The 26,817-nt window shown below is 36.0% G+C and overlaps 4 protein-coding genes across 5 annotated transcripts; 1 reads left to right on the forward strand and 3 right to left on the reverse strand.

The window, feature by feature from the left end:
- Positions 1 to 398: 398 nt before the first annotated feature.
- On the forward strand, positions 399 to 2,756 carry LOC117790778 (parafibromin). Of its 2 annotated transcripts, XM_034630334.1 has the most exons (6): positions 399 to 481; positions 581 to 779; positions 857 to 1,997; positions 2,061 to 2,223; positions 2,295 to 2,436; positions 2,493 to 2,756. In XM_034630334.1, the coding sequence occupies exons 2-6, from the start codon at positions 649 to 651 to the stop codon at positions 2,527 to 2,529; spliced, it is 1,614 nt and encodes a 537-aa protein (XP_034486225.1). In that variant the 5' UTR covers positions 399 to 481; positions 581 to 648; the 3' UTR covers positions 2,530 to 2,756. The 2 variants fall into 2 exon arrangements, with proteins under 2 accessions (XP_034486225.1, XP_034486224.1); XM_034630333.1 differs by having other exon boundaries at positions 439 to 779.
- A 48-nt stretch (positions 2,757 to 2,804) lies between these two features.
- LOC117790779 (protein FAM114A2) lies at positions 2,805 to 5,062 on the reverse strand. The gene is made up of 3 exons (XM_034630335.1): positions 4,104 to 5,062; positions 3,891 to 4,039; positions 2,805 to 3,280 (listed from the first exon to the last, which is right to left on the reverse strand). The coding sequence occupies exons 1-3, from the start codon at positions 4,965 to 4,967 to the stop codon at positions 2,875 to 2,877; spliced, it is 1,419 nt and encodes a 472-aa protein (XP_034486226.1). The 5' UTR covers positions 4,968 to 5,062; the 3' UTR covers positions 2,805 to 2,874.
- Positions 5,063 to 16,779: 11,717 nt separating this feature from the next.
- LOC117792051 lies at positions 16,780 to 18,230 on the reverse strand. Its single transcript, XM_034632006.1, has one exon. The coding sequence runs from the start codon at positions 18,146 to 18,148 to the stop codon at positions 16,934 to 16,936; it is 1,215 nt and encodes a 404-aa protein (XP_034487897.1). The 5' UTR covers positions 18,149 to 18,230; the 3' UTR covers positions 16,780 to 16,933.
- Positions 18,231 to 21,601: 3,371 nt separating this feature from the next.
- Positions 21,602 to 25,075, reverse strand: LOC117792242 (intraflagellar transport protein 56). The gene is made up of 5 exons (XM_034632300.1): positions 25,037 to 25,075; positions 24,691 to 24,840; positions 23,028 to 23,921; positions 21,884 to 22,344; positions 21,602 to 21,824 (listed from the first exon to the last, which is right to left on the reverse strand). Exons 1-5 carry the CDS (start codon positions 25,073 to 25,075, stop codon positions 21,626 to 21,628), a joined length of 1,743 nt encoding a protein of 580 aa, XP_034488191.1. The 3' UTR covers positions 21,602 to 21,625.
- Positions 25,076 to 26,817: the final 1,742 nt, after the last annotated feature.

Below are 26,817 nucleotides of genomic sequence, written 5' to 3' on the forward strand. Positions count from 1 at the left end.
GAGTTGCCCATCCAGTAAAAATTTCCGATCTGGTTTGATTTTTTTAACTTAAAAATAAGTACATTTCCGAAAAGAGGTATTCTGAATTTTTGTACCTTTTATAAAATAATTTTTTTAGCTAGAATTTTTAAAATTTTTGTTAGAATTTTCTAGATTTTTTATATATATATTTTTTTTTTTAAATTAAATTTTCTAACTTGTCTTCCCGAGGGCTGACGAACTTTAAACCTTCATTTAAATGTTAACCCTAATTTTGTTTAGTTTCAAATTTTCGTCAAATTTATAAATTTTTTTATTGAGTTTTTGTGCAATTTTTATCGACCAAATAAGTTGAACATCGATAACAAAGATTAATTCGTTCATCAAAAATTGAAGTATGACTACTTTCTGGTGGTCTGGCAGCACGTATCAACAAGGCATCGAGTACTTTTGTCTGACAGCTTCGTGGTTGAAGAAGAAGCAGCAAAGCATAATACGCGATGTGAGAAATGAAAAATATGCTGTAAAAAGCTGATTTCAATTATTTAAGTATAGTTTTTAAGTAATTGAAGTTGCCTAACATATTGTTACAATAATATAGCGTGCACAAGAGAGTCAAACAATTCAAGGACAACAACTCGTGGACCGTAAAACGAACGCGACGCAAAAATGGCGGATCCACTGAGTCTTTTGCGGCAATACAACATAAACAAAAAGGAGATAATCGAGCGTGATAATCAAATAATATTTGGTGAATTCTCCTGGCCGAAGAATGTTAAAACCAACTATCTCAAATATGGGTACGTATACTTGCCAGCAATTTTAGAAATTCAATGCGAAAAATTGACTACAACCTTTTGCCAACACATTTTTGCAGGTCGGGCAAAAAAGGCGCTCCACGTGAATACTACACGCTGGAGTGCCTGCTGTACTTGCTCAAGAATGTTATGCTGCAGCACTCGGTGTATGTGCGTCAGTGTGCCGCCGAGGATATACCGGCCGTAAATCGACCGGATCGTAAGGAACTCCTGGCTTATCTCAACGGGGAGACGCCGACGTGTGCCAGCATTGATAAGAGTGCGCCGCTAGAGATTCCCACGCAAGTGAAGCGGACGGCGGACGGTGATGCGGCGACCAGTGGCGAAACGGCGGCCAAAAAAGCACGCTTCGAGGAAACGCAGGTGCAAAAGGTGCGCGAACAATTGGCCGCTCGCTGGGATGTCAATCAAAAGGAAACCGCAGTCAATATGGACAACATTAAGTCTCTATCGGAGACCATGTCCGTGGAGAAGATTGCTGCCATTAAAGCGAAGCGTTTGGCCAACAAACGTACCACCATCAAGCGCACGGACAACGAGGAGGCAATGGGCACAGATCTGCGCGCTATACTCGACTACGATGTGGACTCCACCAAGGATATTATAAGTCGGGAGCGGCAGTGGCGTACACGCACTTCAGTGCTCCAAAGTGCTGGCAAGGTCTTTGCGAAAAACATTTTCGCCATGCTCCAAGGGATTAAGGCGCGCGAGGAGGGACGCAATCGTCCCCAGGTGCCGAATCCCATTAAGATGCCGGAGCCGGCGCGTATTGCGAAACCACAGCCACAACTTTCGCAATACAATCGTTACGATCAGGAGCGTTTCAATCGGCAGAAGGAGGAGACCGAAGGATTCAAAATCGATACGCTTGGCACATACCACGGCATGTCGCTCAAGTCCGTGACGGAGGGATCTTTGGCACAGCGGAAGGCACAGGCCAATATGCCACATGCGACGCCAGGAGCGGGTGTCACACGTGCTGGACCCAAGGATCTGCTGCCCACGGCACAGGCACGACAACTGCCAGCAAATGGACCACAGAAACGACCCTCAAGGACGCCCATTATCATTATACCGTCTGCCAATACAAGCCTTGTAACCATGCTCAATGTCAAGGATATTCTGCAGGAATTGCGTTTCATATCCACGTCGGACAAGAAGCTTCAAGGCTGTCAGCGCGAAAGCGAAGTGTTGCTCCAGGTGAGACACGATTTAACATTATTTACAATGCATATCGGATGCTAATTGTGTTTGTATTTACAGCGCAAGCGAAATAATCAGACCGTATCATATCGAGTCGTGGATAATCCCATTAAACTAACCCAACAAGATTGGCAGCGTGTTGTCGCCGTATTTGTGATGGGACCACAATGGCAATTCAAAGGCTGGCCCTGGGATGGCAATCCCGTTGAAATATTCTCAAAGAGTGCGTTGCCAATATCTATAACTTTATTATTGTTAACTTAACTATCAACTTTCTCTTCTGTTGCTTTGTAGTTTGCGCATTTCACTTGTGCTTTAGTGAGCTCAAATTGGATGCAAATGTGGAGCGCTGGTCGGTGACATTGTTGCGTCTATCCCAAAATAAAAGGCATTTGGATCGCGCTGTGCTCAGCAAGTTTTGGGAAACGCTGGACAAGTAAGAGCTCTAAATTAGATCATTATAAATCATTTATAATTTTACTTCTTTTGCAGATATATGCTTAAGTATAAACCCGATTTAAGGTTTTGAACGTGTTTGATGTGCACATCACCACCAATGTTTATATATCCAGATAGATCAGAGTTTTGGCTAACCTCTTTTAGAATGTCCTGCGCTATGGCTTCCTGCAAAACATCGAAATCATGCAAAACAGGCGCTACTTCGTAAGCTAAAAAGTTTGTACAATATAAACTATGAGACAGATTTAAGATGATTTAATTTGTATAATTAGTTATAATAAAAGTTATAAGACGAGATAATCCTTGACAATGTTATTAAAATTCACTTGCAATCTTTATCACATATCGATTAGAATTCATTTAATAATTATATTTATATAAAAAACATTTACAATTTAAGAATATTAAGTGATTCCTAAACCGCGCCCATTTGCAGGATGGGTGTGAAGAGTTTATAGGCCTGCTCAATGTACTTGGCGCCCGATAACATTTCGGCAAAGAGTGTGTTGACCCTCGCCTTGCATTCCTCCTGCTGTGCTGCATCTTCCTTGGAGCTCTTGCTACTCAGTATGGCCGCATAGCGTTGGGTCAGACCCTGAAGGTGTCCATTGAATTGCTTGCAGAGCTGCACAATGCCATCGACCTCGTTGGCCGTGCTGTGATGTGGCTTCACCAGCAACAGCTCCGCAATTTTGTGTAGCTTGCACATTTCCAGGGCACAGGCTTCGCTTAGAGCATTAATGCTCTTGGCATAGGCTTCCTCCAGATCCGATGTGTTGGCCTCATCGGAGCTCAGCCATTTGAGGGACGCTGACCAGTGGCTATAATGATAAATGAACTATGATCAAAGGAAACTTTGTGTGCTTTTATCGGTACCTCATACGAAATCCGAAATTTTTTTTAAGGAATACAAAAAAAAGAAAATGAAATGAGGAATAAAATTTTGGGAATTCAATATAAGGAAGCAATAAGAAGGTATCATAAGTTAGGAATTTCAATTAAGAAATATATTTAGAATCAAATATTAGGATGAAATTAGAATAAAAGCATCGCAACTGAAATGATTCAACAAAATGTCATAAGAAGTTTGATAGGAATTTTAATTTTCTGGCCTGCTGGAGGCAGGTTAGCAAGAAAAAGTTCAAATGACAAAATCGCGCGATTTTTAATAAAATATTTATATTTTTGGCTTTTTCTAATTTTTGTCTTCCTTATTTTTGTTTTCCTAACTTTTGTTTTCCCAATTTTTTGCTTCCTTATTTTGGTCTTAGCAATATTATTTTTTTCTTATCAATGTATTCCTAATTTTGGTTTCCTAATTTGTGATTTCAAATTTTGTTTTCCAACGTTTTTCTTTCGAAATTTCGTATTCTGAGTAAGATTTTTTCTGAATTCGAATAGGGAATAGCTTTTTCTGCTGTGATTTCTCACCTGGCCACATCATCGAACTTGATGCCAATTTCCGCATCGGCAATCGTTGCCTGCAGACGTTCGTTTAGCTCCTCAACTTCGTATTCTCCCTCGCTGTCGCACTCCAGATCCTCCAGTTCAAGCAGCTCCTGCACCTCACTGATTGTCTCCTGAAATGTTATTACAAATAAAGGATCATTTCTATTGCAATGCAACAGTTAAAAATCTTCCCACCTGGAGTTCGCTTAGTGCATTGCCACTGACTGCATCCAGCAGCGTGTCGAGCTTCAGACGCGACTCCTTGGAGAGGATTTCGAGTGCCTCGAAGTGCACCAGGCCGCAGTAGTTCTCGAAGAGCACTTCGAAACGCAGCTGCGCCTTTCGCTTCTCTATTTGCAGCTGCTGCAAGGATTGCTCCATTTGATCGGCATCCTTTTTGGCCTCCAGGAGCACAGCACTTAGATTTGGTTTATTTGCCTCGAGGCCAAGCAATTTGCGTTTGTTCATCAACTTGGGATCATTGTCCTGCAATATGGTCATGGTTTTCTTGCCAATGCCCTCTAAGGTATCCAGACCAGTGTTGAGAACTTTCGATCCCAGTGTGGTCACAATACCCAGGGAAAATGCAGCTCCTCCGGCAGCTTCCTCTTTCTGTTCCTCAGCTGCAGATTCCGTCGTCAGTTTTTCAGAGCTTGTGGACTTGGCTGCCTCCTCAGCTGCATTGATGCGAGCCAGTTCCTCCGGATCGGGCACACCAATTATTTGATTTAACCCCTGATTCACTTGTGTCGTTATGTTACCCAATCCCTCGCTGGCCGTGCTCAGCACTGAGCTCAGCTTGCCTCCCCACAAGCCCCAGCCGGAGGAGGACGCTGGCGCTGCCTCTGCTGCAGTTGTTGTTGCAGCTTTCACAATATTCTCCGACTTTGTTTCTGTTGTTTTTGCGTCGTTGTTTTGAGGCTGCTGCTGTTCTACATGCACAAATTTCTCATCATCGTCGTCGCCATCGCCATCTCCCCAGTCATCCCAGTTGTCGTCCTCGTCACTCTGATTCCAATCATTAGTGTCCTCATTCTGTTTATTGGGTTTATTTGCCATTATTCCCCAATTCGTACCACGTCGTTAGTTGTATTTAACGCAACACAAACTGAGCAAGTGTGTGTGTTTGTGTGCTTTTAAAAGACGTTGCCACCTGACAGAAAAATAGTTAACAGTTCATTTGAGCGTCTGGCTACCTTAAACACTGATCTAAATCAATTTTCAATTCAGTACATTTTTTCCAAAAATTACCTTTTTAGTTATTTTTCTTTACTTTAAATCGCGTTAGAGTTTTGTCAAGCTAACAATATTTATAAATTTGATCAACTTTACTTTATTTAATTTATAATTTAACTTATACAGAGGTGATCAACAATTCTGTAATCTAATCTCTCTTGAAGTAAGCAGATTTTTTTTTACTTCGAAAATATGTTCGACAAATACCAAATCTCGACATATCGAGCGGTTGTTTTAAATTAAAAAATTGAATTTCGCGCCTGACCATTTCATGCTTCGATAGACATTGCATTATCGATATGGTGTCACGAAAAATATCGCTTGAACAAAATAAAGTTGTCGCAAACAGACAAGAGGTGGCGCATCATTTCTAACGTTTTTTGTTATTTCCTCTAAATTTAAATCTTCGAAGTCATCAAAAATCGCCTGCCTTTTACTTTAGATATTTTAACAAAAATAATTTTATGCAATTTTAGACATATTGCTTGTTTAGGTAAACATTTTTTCAGGCAATTGCTTTTGTTGCTTTGTTTGAAGAATATATTATTTTACAGGGAAATCGTAAAGAACAATTACTATCAAACTTTTACCGCACATATTTAAGTCTTAAATTTAATGACATCTCGTTATTTTTAAATTGGTTGAGCCAATATGTGAGCTTATACAACTTTTTTTTATAAATTAAAATGTGATGTTATGTTTCTTTAACTCAAATTTTGAATAATGTAGATACGGATAGAATTAGATACAATTTAAACTTTTTGACTATATTTATATGTACACATATATTAATAATAAAACTTTATTTTATGCGGATATAATTTTACTTTAATACTAATAATTAAATAAATAAAATGTGTAACAAAACTGGAGGCTGCGACCATCTAACCCCAAATTGGATTGTCATCAACAACAAGAACAAACACAGCAACAACATCATCTACAGTTACAAGGAGGGACTGTTGCTCTTATTAGAAATACATAAATTATTGGAGAAACTTGTGTCACCTGTGCGTAGGAATTCTCAGGTTAAGCTTCCGCATCGATGCCTTGGCATTCCCATACACACACACACACACACACACACAGACGAACAGAGACAATTTGATGCTCAATGCATACAAATTGAATTGATATTAGTTTGTAAAATATTTAGGCTTTTGAATAGCATATGCATACGTATGTGTGATGATGTTTGTCTCACTGTTGTTGTTGTTGTTGTTGGCCACGTTGCGTTACATCTGCTTGTGTAAATGTTTTCTATGCAAATCTTCGTTTTTGCTACCGACCCAGTGTAAAAGAGACAGGAATTGTTTTCTAATTTGTTTAAATTGAAAATATACGTGTATGTAGTTACAGGTTCGTTAAAGTGCACAAAGGATTCCTTAGTGTTGTTTCGTGTGGTTTTTGAGTTGATTAACATTTATGTTTTTGCAATTTATTTGAAAAATGTTGTACCTGCACAAACAGATACTAAATTAATTATTTTGAAAAAAGAAAATCGTATATCTCATTTAGCAAAAAAATGTTTTGTCTTTGTTTGTTATTATTTTTCTAATTTTATTAAAGATATTTCTGGTTTCAAGCAGTGTTAAAAAAGTGAATTTTGGGATCCATTGGTATTAATTAATTGTGACGATAGAAATTAAAAACTCAAATGTCTTAATTCGTAAAATCAAAAAATTAATTTTTAAGCTTTTTAAGCGCCCGTAGTTGCTCTCTATAAAACTAGTTTGACAATAAGAGACCATAACTGCTATAAATCTTGAAATAAAAGTGACGGAATAACACTAATATATATTAATAAGAATTATTATGACTTTAATATTATTTCAAAGCAGGGAGCAACTACACTGTTAAAAAAAATGTTCAAAAATCAAGAAATATGGAATAATAAAAAGAAAAAAAAGCGCATTCTGTTAAGTGCAATGCTGTTGTTAACATAACAGTGCCCCTCTCCTTCATACATACTCACATGCTAACATATGTTAATTAGTTGGTTTCAAACAGTGTTTAAAAAACTGCCAACAGTTTTTGCAGTTCTGTTATTGCTAGAACTGTTGCTGCGAGAATTTTCGACAGTCGCAGTCGCAGCGAAAGCAAAACATTTTTTATCAGCAGCGCAGCAGAATCGACAGCTTCGGCGGTTTACAGATGCTGGAGCTGTTGCTGCGAGCATTTTCGACAGTCGCAGTCGCAGCAAAGCAAAACTGTTCTTGATCAGCAGCGCAGCTTCGAACTGCGTGTCGCCAGACAGTCGCAGTCGCAGCAAAAGCAAAAACTGTCGACTGCCGAACAGCACAGCAGACAGCTTCGACACTTTTTGCTTTGTTTTGGTAACTTTTGTAACTGTAATTGCCGAAGTCACTTTCGGCGTACTTTGTAGCAATGAAACAGATCGTAGACGAAGTGACTTCGGCAATTACAGTTACAAAGTTGCAAAACAAAGCAAAAGTGTCGAAGCTTCTGCTATTCGTCTTTTGCGACTGCTGACTGTCTGACACGCAGTTCGAAGCTGCGCTGATCAAGCTCTTTGCTTTGCGACTGCGACTGTCGAAAATGCTCGCAGCAGCTCTAGCATCTGCCGAAGTTGTCGAAACGCTGCGCTGCTGATTTTTTGCTCGCTGCGATTCGAAAATGCTCGCAGCAACAGTTCTAACAGAACTGCAAAACTGTTGACTCAAACCAGCACAGACAAAATTTTACGACTGCTGCTGCTGTGACTGTCAGCTTTTCAAACACTGGTTTCAAATCTTACCTTTTTGAGCAGTGTTGCCAACTTTTTAAAGAAATAAAAGAGTATGCTTAGAATCTATTATTACAGACAGAAATGCTAATTTTTTTTCAATAAAAATAGCAAAACATAGCTGTATAAGTATAAGTATTTTAAATCACTATATATATATTCATATAGTGATTTAAAATAGCCAGATTACCGGCTTTCAAATTTTGTTAGCAATCGAACTTTAAAAAAAAGGCAGAACAAGCTATACAAGAGCTATATTGGCAACAGTATCTCTGAGTGCACTTATTTGTTCTCTTACAGCGTATCACCTTTGACTTATTTTGTTTGTAGTTTCGATGGCTTCTCCTCTTTTGTAGCTCTGTTATCTATGCGTTTAACAAAAAACTTTGATATTGTGTGGAATTTTATTTAATGAAGAAACTTTTAATTCATATTCAAAAATACTTTTAGGAGTGGCAAATAAAATGCTTTCAATCTGAAAAAGTTTAACCTACAAGCAATGCACATACAAATTTCAACTGTTTCTGTGAAAAGTTCCACATATCTAAATGTGTGTCCATAAATTAGAAACGAACACAAAACAGAATTCAGTCGTAAGACAAAAGTTTACTCGCTGCTAACCAGCATATAAATTTGACAGGAATGCAAAATTAACAAACCAAGACAATTTACCTAGCACACATACACACACGCACACAAACACACACCTTGGCATAAACAAAGAATTTTCATAAACTTGCTGCATACTTTTGGGCAACAACACAGATACACACACACTGATACGAGAGACAACCACACGCATATTTCGTCAAGGAGGCTGCCATAAAATGCGTATAGCCAAAATTTATCTTCGAGCTAAAGCAACAAGAAGACTGACAGGCAAAAGCAAAGTTAGGAAATAAAAGCGCAACTAGTCGAGAATTTGTTGTTGTTGTTGCTGCTGCTGCTTTTTCTCTTACGGCTACCATGTCGTATGATTAATTTTTTAATTAAAATTTCTTGTAGCAGCATAGCATCGAGTGACATGAGGGAAAAAAGAGAAACATTTGCATTGTTGCGCTTACCTTAACCGCCAATATGTAAACGGATAAAAGAAAAAAACAAGTATACGCCGCGTGTAGCGTTATCTGAATTTGTCCCTTACTCAACAAGAAACTATGCAAGATATTTTAATTTAGAGCATCCCAAGTTACTTGCCAATTAAATGCAATTTCCTTAAATACAAATTTGTCGCAGTCAATATGTATGCTTGTACATTTATATACGAGTATGTATGTACATATATAGATTGAAAGATACGCTCAACTCACTTAATTGCATGTTCAATGTCTGGTGCCAAAAATTAAGTGTAATAGAATATTGTCTGAGTTGGCAATATTTAATACAATATTCTCACTTACACTTGGGCAAAACTGAATTTCTACTTCAATTTATTTATCCGATTTGCAGAGAACTGTGTGAAAAGCTCAATTGATAACGGTAAATTATACAATAGCATTTGTGCTAAAATGTGCTTGTTAAGTTTGAACAACTAAGTTTGTAATTACAGTAATTATAGGTAACAATTATTTTGCCCACAAATATAACTTCACTTAGAGGATAATTGATTTACCCTGTGGCTTAAATAAAGGCAACAATTTAGAGCTTACACGTAGAGCAACTATTAAGAATTATTATTTAAAGCATTAGCCAATATTAATACTAACTTACATTTTGTCTGTTTGTGTTTTATGCTTTATTTATCTTTTGAGTTTTAAGTTTTAAGTATTTTCGTCTCATTAAATTTTATTATTTACAAATATCAATTAATATATTCAATAAATAAACTCCATATAATGAATAAGGCCTTTTAAGGTTTAAATTTATAATTGTTGGAAGTTTTTTTTATATCAAAAAAATTTAATATTTTAAAATATTTACTATAATGTAAGTAAGACTTACGAGTTTAATAAAATTAAATCTGATTAAGTACATCTAATATGTAAATTTGTTCCTTAAACTTTATTAATAGAAATATAAAAAATGATTAAATAAAGTTGGTAATGATAATATAATTAATACTAGTTTGTGTTGCTTTTATAAAGATTATTAATAAAAATTATTTATTGATTGATCTCATCAATTGATTTAAATTTTAAAATACTTGTGTACGGTTTTTGCTTGTAAACTTGTTTCTTGAATAGAGAATAAATTATAATAAATCTCGAAATATCTATCGTATTGAAACTAAGCTTCTAGGACTTATTTAGCACAATGAATGTGGCCTGAACGTACATATTCGCAGCATGTGTTACATTTACACTTGACAATGAAGTTATTCACAAACAAAATTGTTTTAACTGTGCACAAATGGATGACAATGGGTTCAAAGACAGCTTTAATACACACACACACAGGCAGACACACACACAGAGAGGTCATGGAGTGTATCTACTTTGGCCCAAATGTGTGATTTTGCTAGCAAAGGACATCTTTGTTGCCTTTTTCCCACAAGCAACTAATAAAGGAGCTCGTTCCTGTTGTTGTTGTTGTTGTTGCTGTTGCTGTCGTTGCGGCCTGCTGTCTGTTGTACAATGTTATTGATACCTCAGCTTCCGTTTAAGCGCACACACACACACATAGACACACATATACATACAAGGGAACCCTTTTTAGCAAGTCCCAAAAGTCTTGAGCGTCTGTCTTGTGTTTGTGTGTCCTAATGACAATAAAGCAAACTTCCAGCTGTTTATTAACATGTTTCTTTGTCAATATATAGTCTATCTATACACATGCATAGATATATCACACGCACACACACACATTTACATTATGCTTAACTGACGCTGATAGGCAAGTGCCAGAAATTTATGTGTGTGTGTTTGTGTATTTACAAGCTTCGTCTTACAAGTGAAAAATTCCTTTAGGCCAAAGTGTGCATTAAGAAGATTGTTTTACTATTGTTATAATACACACACACACACACACACAGACACAGACAAAAATACCTTAACTACATGACATCGCATTGGCAGACGAGGAAACTTGCCTGCAGCTCTTCTCTTCTTCTCTTTCTCTCAATTTCTCTCTCTATCGCTCCTTCTTTAGCGTGCTGTCATTCCACTCAACAAAAGGATTCAAATTTCATTAAATCTCATACAAAAGTATCAAAATGCCATTGTTGTCATGACGCTCACACCTCCCCACCCCCTACACACACACACACACACACACACACACACACACACACACACACACACACACATTGCAGTTACTGTTCCCTGTCGACACTAAAAATAGAAGCATCTACAGGATGCTCAAGACTCGCTGCAAAGGCTTCTTCCATATTGGTAACTGCTTTTACTTTGGGCCTTTTATTCGATTTACGTTTCAACTTGCTCAAATTTGTTTTGTATGTGCATGTGTATGCGTGTGTCTGTATGCTCGCATGTGTGTGTATGCGTGTCTGATTATGTGTATTTTTTGGGCGTAACAATTTTCTTGAGTTTAGTGCAAAGCATTGATCGCTATCATCTATAATGGAAAACTTAATAGACTAGACAACACTTTGTTGCAACAAGAAACCAAGTCGAAATTTGCTTCAAGTGTTTCCCCGATAATCGCAAATATCCAGCAAAGCAGTTAATTTGCTTTTAGCCTGTTTCAGCGTTATTACAATTATATTGTTGTTTACGAAAATCCGCACAATAAGTATCTTATCAAAGATTGTGTAATGTGGTAGATAGATAAAAGCCGCACAGACTTTATTCTTAGGTCAAATCGATAATTAACCGCTTACTCTTTAAGCTAAAAATAAGTATTTAAGGAAGGTTAAAATGATAATTCGTATTAATGTAATATGGTTACGAGTATTACTCTACAATTACTAGCCTTTAAGTACAAGTTATTCATAGAAATTAGAGATGTCTGCATTGTCTGTTATTACAAATGTTACAGATTACTAACAATGTCTTGCTGTTACGTATATTTGATTATTTCAATTTAGTGATGTAAAAATATATCGAAATATCGACAACTCGATTTTCGCGGAAGCGATCATCGAGTACTTCAACTTGGTTATTTTTTTGACGTTCTATCGAGTTGATTAAAACGATTTCCATGAAAAATCGACAACTCACTGGGGCTTGTTCTACGTTGTTAATTTGTAGAATTCAGTTTGGTAGTTCAATTTTCCAAATTGCCAAAGTTTGAACAAAACATAAAAACGATGCAAGAAAAAAAGATTTATAATAATTTGTGATTACAATTGCGTTTTCCAATTAAAAATTTTTTTTTTAAAGCTCAATATTTGCAACTCGATCTACTATTTTCCGATATATCGACAGCTCGATACTTATTTTTGGCGATTTTCTATTTCGATATAAAACTCGATATAAAGTTTAGATTTACATCACTAATTCAATTCAATGAGAATATTAAAAGCATAGCTTAAAAATTTCACCCTTATGTTAACTCTGTTAAATTAATTGCATAAGGTTAACATGAGTCACTGATATTAGCATAACAGTTTGTTCTTGAATAATTTAAACTAATAACAGTTTGTTGTTATGTTATGCAAACTGTTATTTACATTTCAGACACGCTGTTGGCTTGATTTTCTTTTAAATAACTCTAACACTTGTTAGAATAAACTGTTTCATGTACGTATCATTTTTATTTTCGCTCTTTTTTAAATAAAAGTCTTTGAGTCTCACAGTGTTAAGCTTGTAGCACTACTAATATTCACAGTATTACCTTAACATTTTTTACACGTTTGTTTTTCTTATGCTAAATTAACTGCTTGTTATGTTATTTAGCTGTAATTCGCACGCTGTTAGTTATTCACTTTGTAGTTATTTATAGTTACTTCTTTTTTTATTATTCTTGCTATTTTAATGTATTTGTTATTTAAATGCATTTCCGTATTTTAACAACAGTTATTTATGTTAAAAATGGTACGACTTTACTTCATTATTAATAGAATAAGTTTAACATTTGCTGCCTTGTTTGCCATCTTCTGTTTCTCAGTGTTATTCTTACATCTAGCTTCTCCAATTGGCTGTCTTTGGTGTCATTATTTCTTTTACCTGTCAACAACTTGTGCGTTCACATTACCTAGACTCACTAATTTACACATTTAGCAATTTACAAGATTACTTAGCGGCTGTCAACATGGAATGCCAATAAACTCACGCACACACACACATACACGCAATTATTTCAATCAAGTGTGTCGCGAGTGTCGCAGACAGCCTCAAAAATGTGCGCATTTGATGCCTAATCAGCCACCCACAGACATTAAACCACTTACCACCCACCACCCACAGCATCATCCAGAGCATGTCTCTATCATTACAACTTTTGGCAAACAAACTTTTCAAATTGCTTTCGCATTAAAAATCACTAAAATACGTTTTTCACATCGCTGCTCACCAAAATGGCGTATGTATGCGTGTGTGTGTGTGTGTGTGTCGACTGTTTGTTTACGTTAAGTGTCATTAAGCTTTTGTCAACTCATCTGCGTTGGCAGCGACGTCTTTTGTTGTTGCTAAAAGTTAGGCATATCAAAAACATAAATAAAACCAGTTAAGTAGATGAAAAAACTAAAGAACACTGCTACACTTTAATATACCCTATACACAATGCAAATATGTTTTCAATATATTTAATGTGAAATATGTAAATTAATATTATCTTAAATGTACTCAATTTAATACATTTTTATAATAATATACTTAATATACTTATTTATTGCTTCCTCTGCTGAGATAATAATAATAATTTTCCTCTCTTTCAACTTATTGAATTTAAATAAAATTATTTATACATAGTTTAGTAAACTGAGTATATTTATTATTTATACCATTTACATGAAGGGTTTATATTTAAGATGAGCAGTTTATTAGATTAAAGCCATTTGCAGCTTAATCTTTTAGCAAAAGCTGACAAAGCCACAAATGAGTGTTGAACATATGAAACAAACTTGACCACAACAAAATTGCTGTAAACATTATCATGAAAACTCAGCAAACAATTTTATAAGCTTTCTGTACAATCGACCAAACCGCAAATCATTGGCCATCCACTCATACTACCGAAAGAGACAACCCACAAAATATCACACATACGCCATGTGGGCCAAGGAAAATTTCATTTAGTTTTTGCCATTGCATTTGACTTAAAGTGAATTTTTAAACTTCCTGCAGATTGCTTTTATTTAAATTTTGTATTTATTTAAATGCGCGGCACAGAAGAGGAAAGAGTTTTTCTTTATACGCACTGTAGCAGATAATTAAAAGACTTAGTTGTGCCAAGATAAAGAAATTGTTTAATAAACTATAATAAATCTCAGTTGCCGCTGCAATTTTCAAATTGATATTCGTTATGTTTTCGAGTACCCGTAATTGACCATGGAGTTCAACCAACTGTCAACTGTTGAGCAGTCGTTCACGTATACGATATCATATGCTACAGCTGCTATATCAATAACCGGACAAACGGACAAGGGGACGAGGGGACAAGTGGGTGAAAAATGCAATTTTAATTAGCCAAACGTGCGACAAACGCACGTAGAACGCATAACCGCAAGATGGTGCTGCAATTAGGCAACTTGCAACTGAGCTGAGTCCAATCCGACAGACAGACAGTCATTCAGTCTGTCGTCAGTCAGCCAGTCAGTCATTCAGTCAGTCAGTCATTCAGTCTGTCAATGCGCTACGTGCTGCTTCAGCCAAACAAAATTATGTGGCCAACATTTGCTGGTGGCGCATTTCGCGGCCAACTGCTGTGGGGCATGAATATGTGGCAGGGTGAGGCAGGTAAAGGGTTGGCAGCCGAGGCAGTCAGTGGGATCTCCTTCTGGTCGTTTGTTTTGCATTGCCCAAATTACTTTATCGATTTGCCCAGTACGTTTGTACAATTTGGCGTATTGCATACATTACGGCATCCACGATGGACAAACCGACCACGCTAACGAGCCTCATTAGTGGCATGCGTGGCAATGTGGCAATGGCAATGGCAATGGCAACTGCAACTTCAGCTGGGGCCAAAATGACGATAGCACGATGAATGGTGATGGGTAGTCAACCATACTGGTGGACGTGTGAGCGCCAGAGAACGTGATTTCTTATGGGTATCCACAAAATGATGATTACCAAGAGTTGACAAAGTTTGCCACATTTCTCAGTCTATAATCCGTTAAGGCTTTACTACTGGATTAATACCTGATCATACGAAATGATTAGGCAAAGAATTCTTCAGAAATGATTGTAACTGTTGTCGATTTTAAAAAAGACTAAAAACCTTTAATGATCATATATTTGTTAAATCATTAATGATACAGTGAAGACTGTAACATTGTTTGACATAAAAAAAAATGTTGAATCATAGTTGGAAGTAATTTATACTTTTGAATTTTTTATCATCTTTTAGAAGATTAAGATATCATCATTATTATCGATAATTTGTACAGATTAATAGAAATAAAAGGTGGTATGTTATTTAATTAAATATTTTTCGTGTGAAATAATTATATTTTTATAACTTAAAAGAAAGGATTTCATTTGGCAACGTTATTCAAAAAATAATTCGATAATTTGAAAACTTTGCAAAGCAAAGTATAAAGCAATAAAATTTGACATACTTAAAAATTAAATTTTTTTAAAATAGATCAATTTATTAGCTTAAGAGATTTGCTATTTTCCATTTGTTAAGCTACGTTTAAAATTATAAAAATTAATTCCATCAGACTATTTAATTTACTTGTAGTTTTATCGCTTAATAACTTATTACTATGCGAAGCATAAATTCTACCAATCTGCCAGCAATCAGTAAAGGATGAGAAACAAGGAGAGAGAGAGAGAGAGAGTGATAGAGTTAAAGTGAGAAAGGAGTGATGGGAATTGACGAAGTTTCATTATGCTTGAAATCAATATTCGAACGCAGCAAATGTCAAACGGATGTTGTCTGTCAATTGAATTGCATTAATATGGCGTGCGAGTCTTAACACCATTAATTACATGGTCAATGAGTCAATATTATGACAGTAACTGCCTCTTGCAACTTGCAACAGAGCCTGACCTGTCTGTCTGCCCAAGCACTGACAGTGCCACAACATTACAACAACAACAACAACACCAACAACAATTCTCAATCAGTTAATTAGACCTGCTCACGATGAGTATTTCAGAGCTGTTTGATTGATTTTATGCAGATTTCGGAACACAGGACATGTTAATACTTAGCCTAGGGGTAGTTGTTTGGAAGGATATGATGTAAATTAATTTTATATTTGTATGTGCTTTCATTTTAATTACTATTTACTACATACAGGGGAAATGTTTCCAAAAACAATGCAGTAAATTTTTAAGACCTTGTGAATAAAGATGTAGTTTCTGTTACGAATTTAAATTATAACATTTGACCCTTTTCCTTGCTGAAAAACATCTGATTTCTGACGTCATGTTATGTACAATATTTTGGTATTTTTGCTATCGATATATGTGTATTTATATTTTTTATATTTTTTTTTTGTTTTTTTTATTCATATCTGCGTTCTTCATTTAATCGGCATTCATTAGCTCACCATTTTTTAAAACATTAAAAAATTTCTATTGTTCCATTCGCTAATTTTTTCCATTGTAGACAAACGATTATTGGCTCGAAACCTATTTCCATTAGCTCATCGCCAAGAGTTTCATTAACATTGTCATGTTATTGTTAACGCAACGTAATGCCGATACGTTGCGGAACGTAGCGGAAAGTCTAAATCAAATTTAAAACGAAAACATATTTTTTGCTGTTTTTTTTTTTCATATGGAGTTTTTGATTCCGCCGTCGTTTCGTTGCCAGTGTAAATAACCCTTAAAATATAATACTTTTTCTCCCCAATTGTTATCCGTTTTTCCTTGATTTCTTAAACAGAAAGTACAATATGTAATTTATTAGCAGTTCAAACATGTTCAAGCAAAGTCCAGAAAAGAAAAGAATTAAGAAACACATTCACATAATTTGGTGTACAAAGTTGAAACAATTAAATACGATGAATTTAAATGATTCACCATACTCATAAGTAGACATCGCTATCCTCATCAGAGTCATCAGCACTATCCATTTTAATGGAACTGATCACAGTTTCAGGACACTTGGGTTTACTAACTGGCATGTTCAGATCATCATCGGAATGATTCACTCGACGAAATGATTGATACAAGAACCGGCTTCGTTTACTTGTGCTCTGATCAGATGTTTTAGACTTTGTATTTGGGGATTTAGGCATATCCTTGGAGCTACTTTTCAGTTTCCTCTCTTTGTTTTCCATTTCATAGAACTTCTGCGCCTTTGATTTCTCAACTTTGCGTGAGTTTAACGGCTTGGCTGGCTTTTGTAGATGCTGTCCTTCGTAAGGACCCTCTTCGCCGTAACCGTGTGGATAGGTTCTCTCGGGAGGTTCCTGCTCCCGATAGTAATACCTATTGGGTATATCGGCAAATGTTTCACTTTCTTCCGTATCATTATCATCATCTTCCGTCGAAGACTTTGTGGAATCAGATGCTGTATCCGTATCGTAACTAGTTGGCTTTGCAATTTCAGGTGATTTTTTCCCAACTTTCTTCGGATTACTTGGAACTTTTCTAACCACCTCCGTCATGCGCTGACGCACATGAACCTTTGCCTGGGAGTTTGGAGCATAATTAATGGGTGTGATGGGTCTATGAAGTTTATCCACTTTAATTGGAGATTCTACAGCTCTGGAAGAAGGTCTTGGTGCTTTTTTCTCAGGCTGTTGAAGTTCTCTAACAACCAGGCTGGGACCAGGGACTTTCTTTGAGTTACTTGAAGTTGTCTCAACCTTCGCTAGGACATGCTGTGCTTGATTCTCCTCCGATTGATTACTATAATCTCGGTTTGTTTGTTTCATCAGCATTTCCAACAAGATAGGCAACTCCTTGTGATCAAAATTTCCATTCAGTTCGCGTCGTAGCTTTTCGCGTGACTTTTTAGATTTAATGCCCGTTTCCAGAGAAAAGGTTTCCAGGGTATGCTTATAGCCATACCAATCAAAGTAATCCACAATCAGCTGATTGAGCAAATGCGACAATCCTCGCCTTTCCAATTCACCACCGCAGAGAGGTTCGTCCTTTCGTAGCTTCTTTTGGTCATGAAGCATCTTCAGGACCTTCACATGCAAACCACTTCGCATCTCGTCCAGCGTTCCGTTCCTCTCAAAATGCAACTTGATGCTCTCCTCAATGAGCTGCGAATACGAGTTGTCCTCCATTTTCAATATTTATTTAATATTTCACAGTTGAAATTTGTAATACGACAATGAATTTGATGTGTTTACGATTTAAATCTGTTTTATAATGGGCATTACAAATAATACCTATGATACATTCCAAAAGGTTTACTTAGTTTTTCTTTTTCTTTATATTTTTTTTAAGTGTCTAGAAAGTTTTTGTCAAACTCGCAGCTCGTTAATCATGTAGATAACCTTGAGTTGAAGCCGACATATATTAGCCATTAGTTCAACTTTTCACGACGTTGCCAAGTTTTCAGATGTCTCTTGACTTAAGAGCTGGATGCAAAGTGCATCAAAGAGCTTTTACAATGAGAATCACATGGAAAGGTCGATTGGCAATTTAAGATTAAATATTAAAGAGTAAAAAAGGAATGATTTTATTTTTTAACTTATTATTATAGTAAACTAAAATTTATTTTATAAGATTAAGTTATCTCGAGTGTCAGATAATCCTCCTAAACACATCTTTTATAAAGAGTAATGCTTATTCGTCAGTTTTTAAGTCGGAAATTAGCTTTTCAAGCACCTAATTAAACTTTAGGCACATTGCTCAAACAGTTTCAGGTGCGCCAAGATGTTGTCTTGGCCCAAAACGAAAAGTTGCCGATAGCGGCCGGTAGAGTGCGCTGCTTAATGTCTTTAGCCTTTACGGCTTTTTGTCGTTGCCATTTGCCTTGTATCAGTTGCAAAATTTATTGCACTTAATGGAATTTAAAAGTTTGTTTACTTAGGCAACTTCAATGCCGCCATTTTGCCGCCTAAGTGCATCACTGTATGTGTGCAGGTGTGTGTGTATGTGTGTTCTTCGGTGTCTGGCGCTTAAATGAATTTATGTTTAAGCGATAATCATGCAAATTAATAGTTGCAAAAAGACTTTGCATACGCAACGAACAGCAGAATATACAAAACTTGTGCCAGAATAAAAAATTAAAATTTCTCGAACTTTTTGTGAGTGCTGTTTGGTTTTGTAGGTGCGGCAACAGAGTTAGCAGAGCAATTGAGCCAAAGAAATATTTAATAACTATTCTTATATTTTTTATACCGGAGGATAAAAAGTTCTCTTTGTTTTTAATTTTGTAATGGAATTGTTAAGAGCTGTTCAAGCAGTCAGCTGATTTATAGCTTGGCCAAAGTTTTAGAGCGCAAAAATTAAAAAAAGTTCAACAAAAAAACATAATTAAAGAGGCACAGCTGCCTTTAAGACTAATGCAACTGCTGTTTAAATATTTGTTCAACTAATTAGTAAAAGTGTTGCCGAAAAAGAAGAAGCAATGGAAGAGGCAGACACAAAGTAATACTCGCAAAATGCTGCGCTATTTCCGGTTTATCTCTCTTTTGTAGCAAAGCCAATTAGACAAAATGGCTGCGACACATTTCCGCTGGTTGGACTCTTCATTCTGACTGAGCCTCATGCGTTGCCTACAAGTGGGTCCTGTGGGTCCTTTGGCCGGGCCATCACAACAATCTTGCAAAGGTTGTAACGCACGGCAAGTCCCAGAGGTAATATTTTGCTTAGGCGTTGACGTATGACGATTATCCGAAATTGAGATAATAATTGAGATGGATAAATTGATAATTGATCGAAATTAGGGAATCGAGTTAGGGATGGAAATTAAATTATACAGAGTTGAAGTAAAACAGAGTTAAATTGAACCAAGGTTCGAACCCCAATCCTTTGTTCAGAAGGTGTTTAAGCCGGTTCGCGAACCGAAAATAAGTCTTGCTCTATGGCTCGAACCACTAAACCGAACCCTAAGCAAAGTTTAAAGGGTTTGCAGGCTTGATTTCTACACTCATAAAATATATCGGTACATAAAATTGTACATTTGGACATCAAACCATAAGACCTAGAAAGCTGCAATTTTCAAACAACGTAGCTTAGACAATTTGATCGTTCAATAAGGCGACTCAATTTTGGGGTTGAAATTCACAGTTCGAGTGTTTTTTTTAGTATGAACAACTTTTTAGTTTCTTCAACCAAGCTCACAGATTATTTTAAAACAGTCTTTGTTTTATATAAAATTGTTTAATGTTTAAGCGCTCAAAATCTAAAAAATTATAGCTCACTGACTTTGTGATTTTTTTTGGTTGTTGCTCGTTAATTTTACCTGTTAGCAGTGCTGCCAGAATCTCTGAAGCAAAAATTGCTAGATTTGAAAAAAAAAGTTGCTAAAAATTTTGTAAAAATTGCCAAAAAAGTAGCTAAATCACTAAAATTTCAGTTTACAAAAAATTAGTATTTCTATATTTGATTTCTTATCACAAAAAATTAAATTAATAAGGAAAATGATTTCTTATAGTTTAAAATAAATGATTTCTTATCATAATATTAAAGAGAGAATACTTATTGCATTATCTAACTCGTCAGCTTTACTTGTGTCCGCGTACTTTTCATTTCCTGAAATCTGGATCAAGTACTCATAGGGGAGATCATAATTATGGCAACATTTTCCATGTCTGTGTAGACCATAACCAGTCAGCAACATTCAAAAGTCAATAAGAGAGTGAGTGAGCGAACAAGTTCATGAAGTCGAGCAACTGAGTTTAATTCAAGCTCCGATATCTTTGTGATCATTATTTATCGTAATATGTGCAATCAATTGAAAAATGTACAAAAATAGCCAAAAATGTTAAAGAAAATTTAAAAATAGCAAGATTTGTAATAAAGTTGCTAAAATTGCTAAAGAAAAATTAAAAGTTGCTAGATTTGTGGCTAATAGCATTTTTAAAAAAAAAGTTGAAAATTTTTTTAAAAGTTGCCAGATCTAGCAACTAAATTGCTAAACTGGCAGCACTGCCTGTTAGTCATAGGGATACAGATAGATAAAGATAAAAAGTATATAGGAAGACCAACGACTCTTTTAATATAAATTAAATTTTCTTTTAAAAATTAACATGTTTATGTATAAATCATCCATTAATTGATTTTAACGACAAGTGTATAAAGAAGTCGGTGCTAATAGTGTTAGCTGTTATAGTTGTTGGCCATTTGAGCATTGTCCTTGTTGTTATTACCGACACACTTTCGCATTTGCTAATCGCATTAATTATGCGACGCTTTCAGTTGCTGCTGGGAATTTCCTGAGCTGCAGGCAAATGGGCAACAAATTGAACAAAGGCAAACTGCAGGCATAGATAAGGACATACAGATTGAGAGACCGAGAGAAAGAGAGCGAAAGAGAGAGCAAGACAGATGGCAATATTTGAGGCATAATTGCCCCACTGGGGAATTAAATTGAACACAGCAAAATTAACAGAAGATGGCTTTTATTTCATTAATTATCAATTAGTTTTTGAAAATTATTATGCCAAATTTATTAAGTGCCAGTGGCTGGCAACTTTGTCCAGCATGAAGCCAAAACTGTGACAAATTTCTATTGAATTAATTAGTCGAAAATACTTGCAAAGGAAATACGAGTATTATGTATTTGCAGATACTTTGATTTCCGTATGATTTCACTTAAAACTACTTATGTGCTTTCGAATGGTCTTAATCATGGACTCTGCCTGAGAGTTTGAGGATTCACGCAACAGTCCAATTACCTCGGAAATTCCACCTCCCGGACGTCCACGATGCGCCTTCGTAGCCAAGGCATATAATACTCCCGCACAGGCGCCCCGTTTTCCCTCCCAGTTCTCTGGACTGGGGTCGAGTCTGTCGAACAAAGATTCTTTTTTTAATTCGCTGATACAAATGAATTCTAATATACTCACTTCTCGAGCATATCGAATGCCTTGGCAGCCACCCAGAACTCCTCACACTTGTAACACTCGTTGGCAATTAGCTGAAGCAGAAGAAAAGCCTCGGCATTTGTGTCCCTGGTGATGAAGACATTCCAGGCCAACTCCGGATGGCCACAGTGTATGTGACACTTGGCCAGTATCATGCAGTAAGTATGCTGATTTTTAATATCAACATCGCCAATCTGCATCAACAGCTCCTCGGCCTCCTTGTAGTATCCTGTGGCACACTTGGCCTGGCCAAAATTATAGTTGAAAACATCATCATTCACAAAGTAACTGCGAATGGAGTTCATATAGACGAGCACCTCCTCGAACTGTTCGTACAGAAAGAATGCCGAAGCCATACTCTGACGTCCTGGTATTGTATCGCATTCGGTGGCTGAGCTGCCCACCAGATGAAGATTCTGCTGTGCCGTCTTTATGTGTTCCTTCTGCAAGGCGATAAGATTACGATTTGTATTAGAATTAATTTTACATTCTTAAATAAATCATTTTTTGCGAAATTATCGTAAGGGAAATTGACACTTTAATGCAAAATTGTTCTAAAATCCTTAACCAATCTGAAAAATTTGTTTGTCGCTTACCATTTAAATGGGGTCTATAGTATATATTTCTAATTTGAGTTTTATCTCGTTTTTGAAAGTTGCGTTCAGATAAGATATTAATATTTCGCTTTTTAATTTTTAAATGTATTAAATCTGAGTTTTACAGTTTTTGAATAAGGAATTGTATTCGAATTCATTTAAAATACACAATTTTTAATGTTTTTTATCATTTAATTATAATTATTTAAGTAAAATGAAAAAATAAAACAAATAAAAAAAGACAGGCGAGGGTGCTCAACAGTGAGAGTGCCCATATCTTTAAATATAGAAAAATAAATATATATTATTTATTATATCAGTTATATGAATCCAATGTAGCGCCACTGCATTTTTTAACTTTTCCTATATAAAATTACTTCTTGGATTTAATTCTGTGTTTATAAATTTGTAAAGTTTTCATGATAGGTCGAGGCAAAAATATCTTTGTTATAAGTAAAATTGACGGACATATGGAATAAAATTTTACCCTGTATAAAAATAAATAAAACATATATAGCTCAGACTCTTACCGATCCGAGTTGTTGTCCCAGTGCAGCATGCACCACACCCTTGAGAATGTATTCATGAGGGGAAGTGGGTTGCAGCTCCTTCATCAGAGCATGTGCCTCCTGAATATCGCCCTGCTTCAGATAGTATATGGCCAGATTTAAGCGCGCCTCGGGCACTATATTGAGCAGGCTTGGCAACACCCTCAGAGCCCCTTCACCATTGCGAAATACCACCAGATTGTGACGAATCAAATCCGCTCCAAATGTATCGTTGTCGGAAATGTTTTTAATCTCCTGCTCGGCAACGCGACCGCTGAAAAGTCGAAAGCGATTGCAGGCCTTTAGATTGATGGCAATGGTGCTGTCGCCATGTTGTCCGAGATACACCTCGAGCACCTCCTGGGACATGTCATAGTAGTCTAGCTTATAGAAGCACAGTGCCAGATATACATTGATGGCCATAAAATCCTTGTTGTCGACCAGGACACGCTTATAGACATCAATGGCCTCCTGATAATGGGCACGCATATAATGCATTGACGCCAAACTCAATTGCTGCTCCACGCTGGGTGCATTCAGCAGTTCCTCCAGCAATTGTGCCCATTCTTGATCATCGCCCAGTTTGTGGGCGAGATGAAAAAGCAGTCGCTGCTTTAACGGAGTATTCGCCATGCTCTCGATGAGCTGTTTTGCGTCCTCATAGAGGCCCAAGTAGAACATGCAAACGGCCACATTGAGTATTAAGTTTGGTTCCACTGCCTCCTGGCGCTGTTTGATGTCCTGGTATTGATTTAAAGCCTGTTGATAGTCGCCCAAGTGGAAATTGCAGTAGGCAATCCATTGATCGATTTGTCGCTGCTGCTGTTCATTATCCTGCGCCTTTCCCTCCTCATCCTCCGGCTCATCATTTGCGTACTGAAAGTACGAAATATTAGCATGTCCACAGTGGCAATAGTTCGACAAAATGTACCAAAAACCAAGAAGAAAATACATATTTTTTATGTCTCCCAATTAAACTAAGTAAGCTATAGTTAGTAGATTGGATGATTACAATCGACCTTCACAATTTAAAGATATAAGCAAAAATAAAAGATAACATTGCATTCAAAGAGAACATTTTTTTTATGATTTGGAAATATTGCATTCAAAGAGAACATTTTTTTTATGATTTGGAAATATTGTAAGATTCTTTTTCAGCTTATTGAATTTAAAAAAGCTTTTCTGTTCTGGAACATTTGTTATAATATGTGATTTATTTGTTAGATGGTAACACCAATGAAAATTTGCCGTAATACAGAAAAATTCAGGCTGTGCAAATTTTATGTGTAAATTGCTTAAATAAATAAAATTATCATGTATGTATTTACATACATGGGAAAAAATTTCACAAGCTCTGAGTTTTCCATACATTTTAAGATTTGGCTCTTTACTGTCCATTCTGTGGTAATGCCCATACACAATTAGTCATGTAATTGTTATGACCAAATAAAAAAAACATTTTTTTTTCAAATTTGGTTATAGTTATGATTGTTGAATAAACTAAAACTAAAAAATAATAATAATGTGATCCATTGCGCTTAACTGTTTTTAACAAAAATGCGTGAATGTTTTTTTTTTGTCAAAACAATTACTTGACTAACTGTATGTGGTTGAAGTACATGCCACAACAGACTTTTTACTTTACCTCCAGGAAGGCTCTTGCTCCTGTGTAATCACGCTTGATGATGAAATCCTCGAGTGTTGCCGGCGCTGGTGTCTTGCGCTGCTGTTGCATGCCACCGCCGCTGGCCACATGCCGCGAGCTGGCCGAGTCCGTTTTTCCACGTGAAAGTATCTATGCGTATCATGTAGCTCAAGTAAGTAACACAACTATCTGAAGTATTTCAAATATCTTAGCTATTTTCCAGCTGCATTTCTTACCATTTCTTTGTATTTTTTTTGCACAAAACTTTTATTTCGTTCGCTTTTTGCTGGTTTCTCTCCGTTTATTTTTTCAGTTGTTTTGTTGTTGTCTCCGTGCGCTTGGTTACCGCTACGATTACGGTTATGGTTGCTTGGCAACCCAACATAGCGTCGATAAAGCAGTTCCCATGCCTGACTGCACCACAGAGCCAACTGTTGCTCCTCCATGCAAATGTTATACTCAATTCTTGGTTATATTTTTAGTACTTTTCACATTTTGTGCTGTTTGTTTTCTGCATATTTCTGCTGAAGCGTCAAATGCTTTATGTGCATGCCCTATAAAAAAAAGAATACACTTCAATTTTCACAAAGTTTGCAACGGAATTGATAATAAGAGGAAAATAACATGATGGCTAATAAATGTTAAATCCCAACTGTTACTGTTGTCAACCAACAGTCGTTTAACATAAATTAATATTGCTAGGAGAACAATGTTAAGAGACTTATGTTAATGTTGATAGACTCTACAATTGTATGTTAGTAACTACCAAAATTTTGATAACGGTACGATTTAGTGGCTTAGGTAGCTAATTAAATTTTTTATTTAAGGAAATTCTTAGTGTGTTCAAATTCGAATTTAATTTAAATATGATTTATTATTATTTTATGATTTTCATTTGCGAGCGCGGGAAATCTTTGTAAGTTGCGCAAAATTAGAAAAGCAAAAAAACTTATGTAAGTACAGTATTTTGTTTCAAACCGAAATTTTTTTGTGAGAAAGTAGTTTGGCTCGGATTCTGGTTCAATGGGTAAACAACCTCAAAGGTTCGGTTTATGATCCGGGTCCACCTGAACTGTTAATGACAGACCAAATTTTTTGATAACATTTTCTATATATTCCCATATTTTTGAGGTTATAATGGTTGTAGGAACAACATTTTAACATAAAATACGTATGTTATTATGCGTTGGGTGGATAGATTTTTAGGGTATGCAATTATTGGTAGCATGACAGTGGAATTTTCCAGTTGTTTCACATTCCATTAGAAGATTTCACTCGGATTCTACTTAAGGTGAGTTCAGCCACCTAAAGTGCAGTCTGTGGAATGCATTGTTGACACACTTGCTTTATTTATAAGGCGCACAAAACTCATAAATATGCAGTCAGCCTGAGAGAAAAATGCGTGCGTCACTCGACATCGCATTTCCTTCGCATTCTATTGCAAAGCTTTTACATTAACCTTATATTCTTCTGTTAGACGACTGCTTTGGCAATGTTTTATCTGCTGACGTCGCAGAATGCTTAATGTGATTCACATATGTTGATAGACACGTTTGTTATTCAGTATGCTCTTATTCACATTAGAATGAGTACAGGTGCAAAATCAAATAACGATGAGAATATTCTCAAAGAGCTATCACCTTGATATCCATGCTTAACTATTGGTAAGAGGTTTCAAGAAAAATTGCATCTTGCTTAAAACATTTTAGAACAATAGTGTTGAACAAGAGTTACCCTGTTTGGCGTTTCATTTTTCCTGGAAACGCATAGCTTAACACTGCACAAATTTAAACGAAAAATAAGTTTTTTTTATTATTTCCGTTACCTAAAAAATAAGTCAAAGGGTATATTGTATTTGCTACAATGTGTGTAACAAAATATATATATTATTGATCCGTTTGTTCGTTCGTTTAGTTAGGTTTTCTGTATATAATAAAAAAATCATTTATTCATTTGTTTTTTATTTTCCCTGCCCATATCTAATCTAACTTTAATATCAACTTTATAGGTTCGAGCAAATATGTTTAAAAAAAAAAAAAAGTTGTTTTTTTTGGTTAAATACATTTTACACACTTTTTCTGGGTCATATGGGTTAAAATTTGAAATAAGACTGTATGAGATTAAGAA

Source organism: Drosophila innubila, assembly GCF_004354385.1.
Source record: "Drosophila innubila isolate TH190305 chromosome 3R unlocalized genomic scaffold, UK_Dinn_1.0 2_E_3R, whole genome shotgun sequence".
Taxonomy (NCBI): Eukaryota; Metazoa; Arthropoda; class Insecta; order Diptera; family Drosophilidae; genus Drosophila; species Drosophila innubila.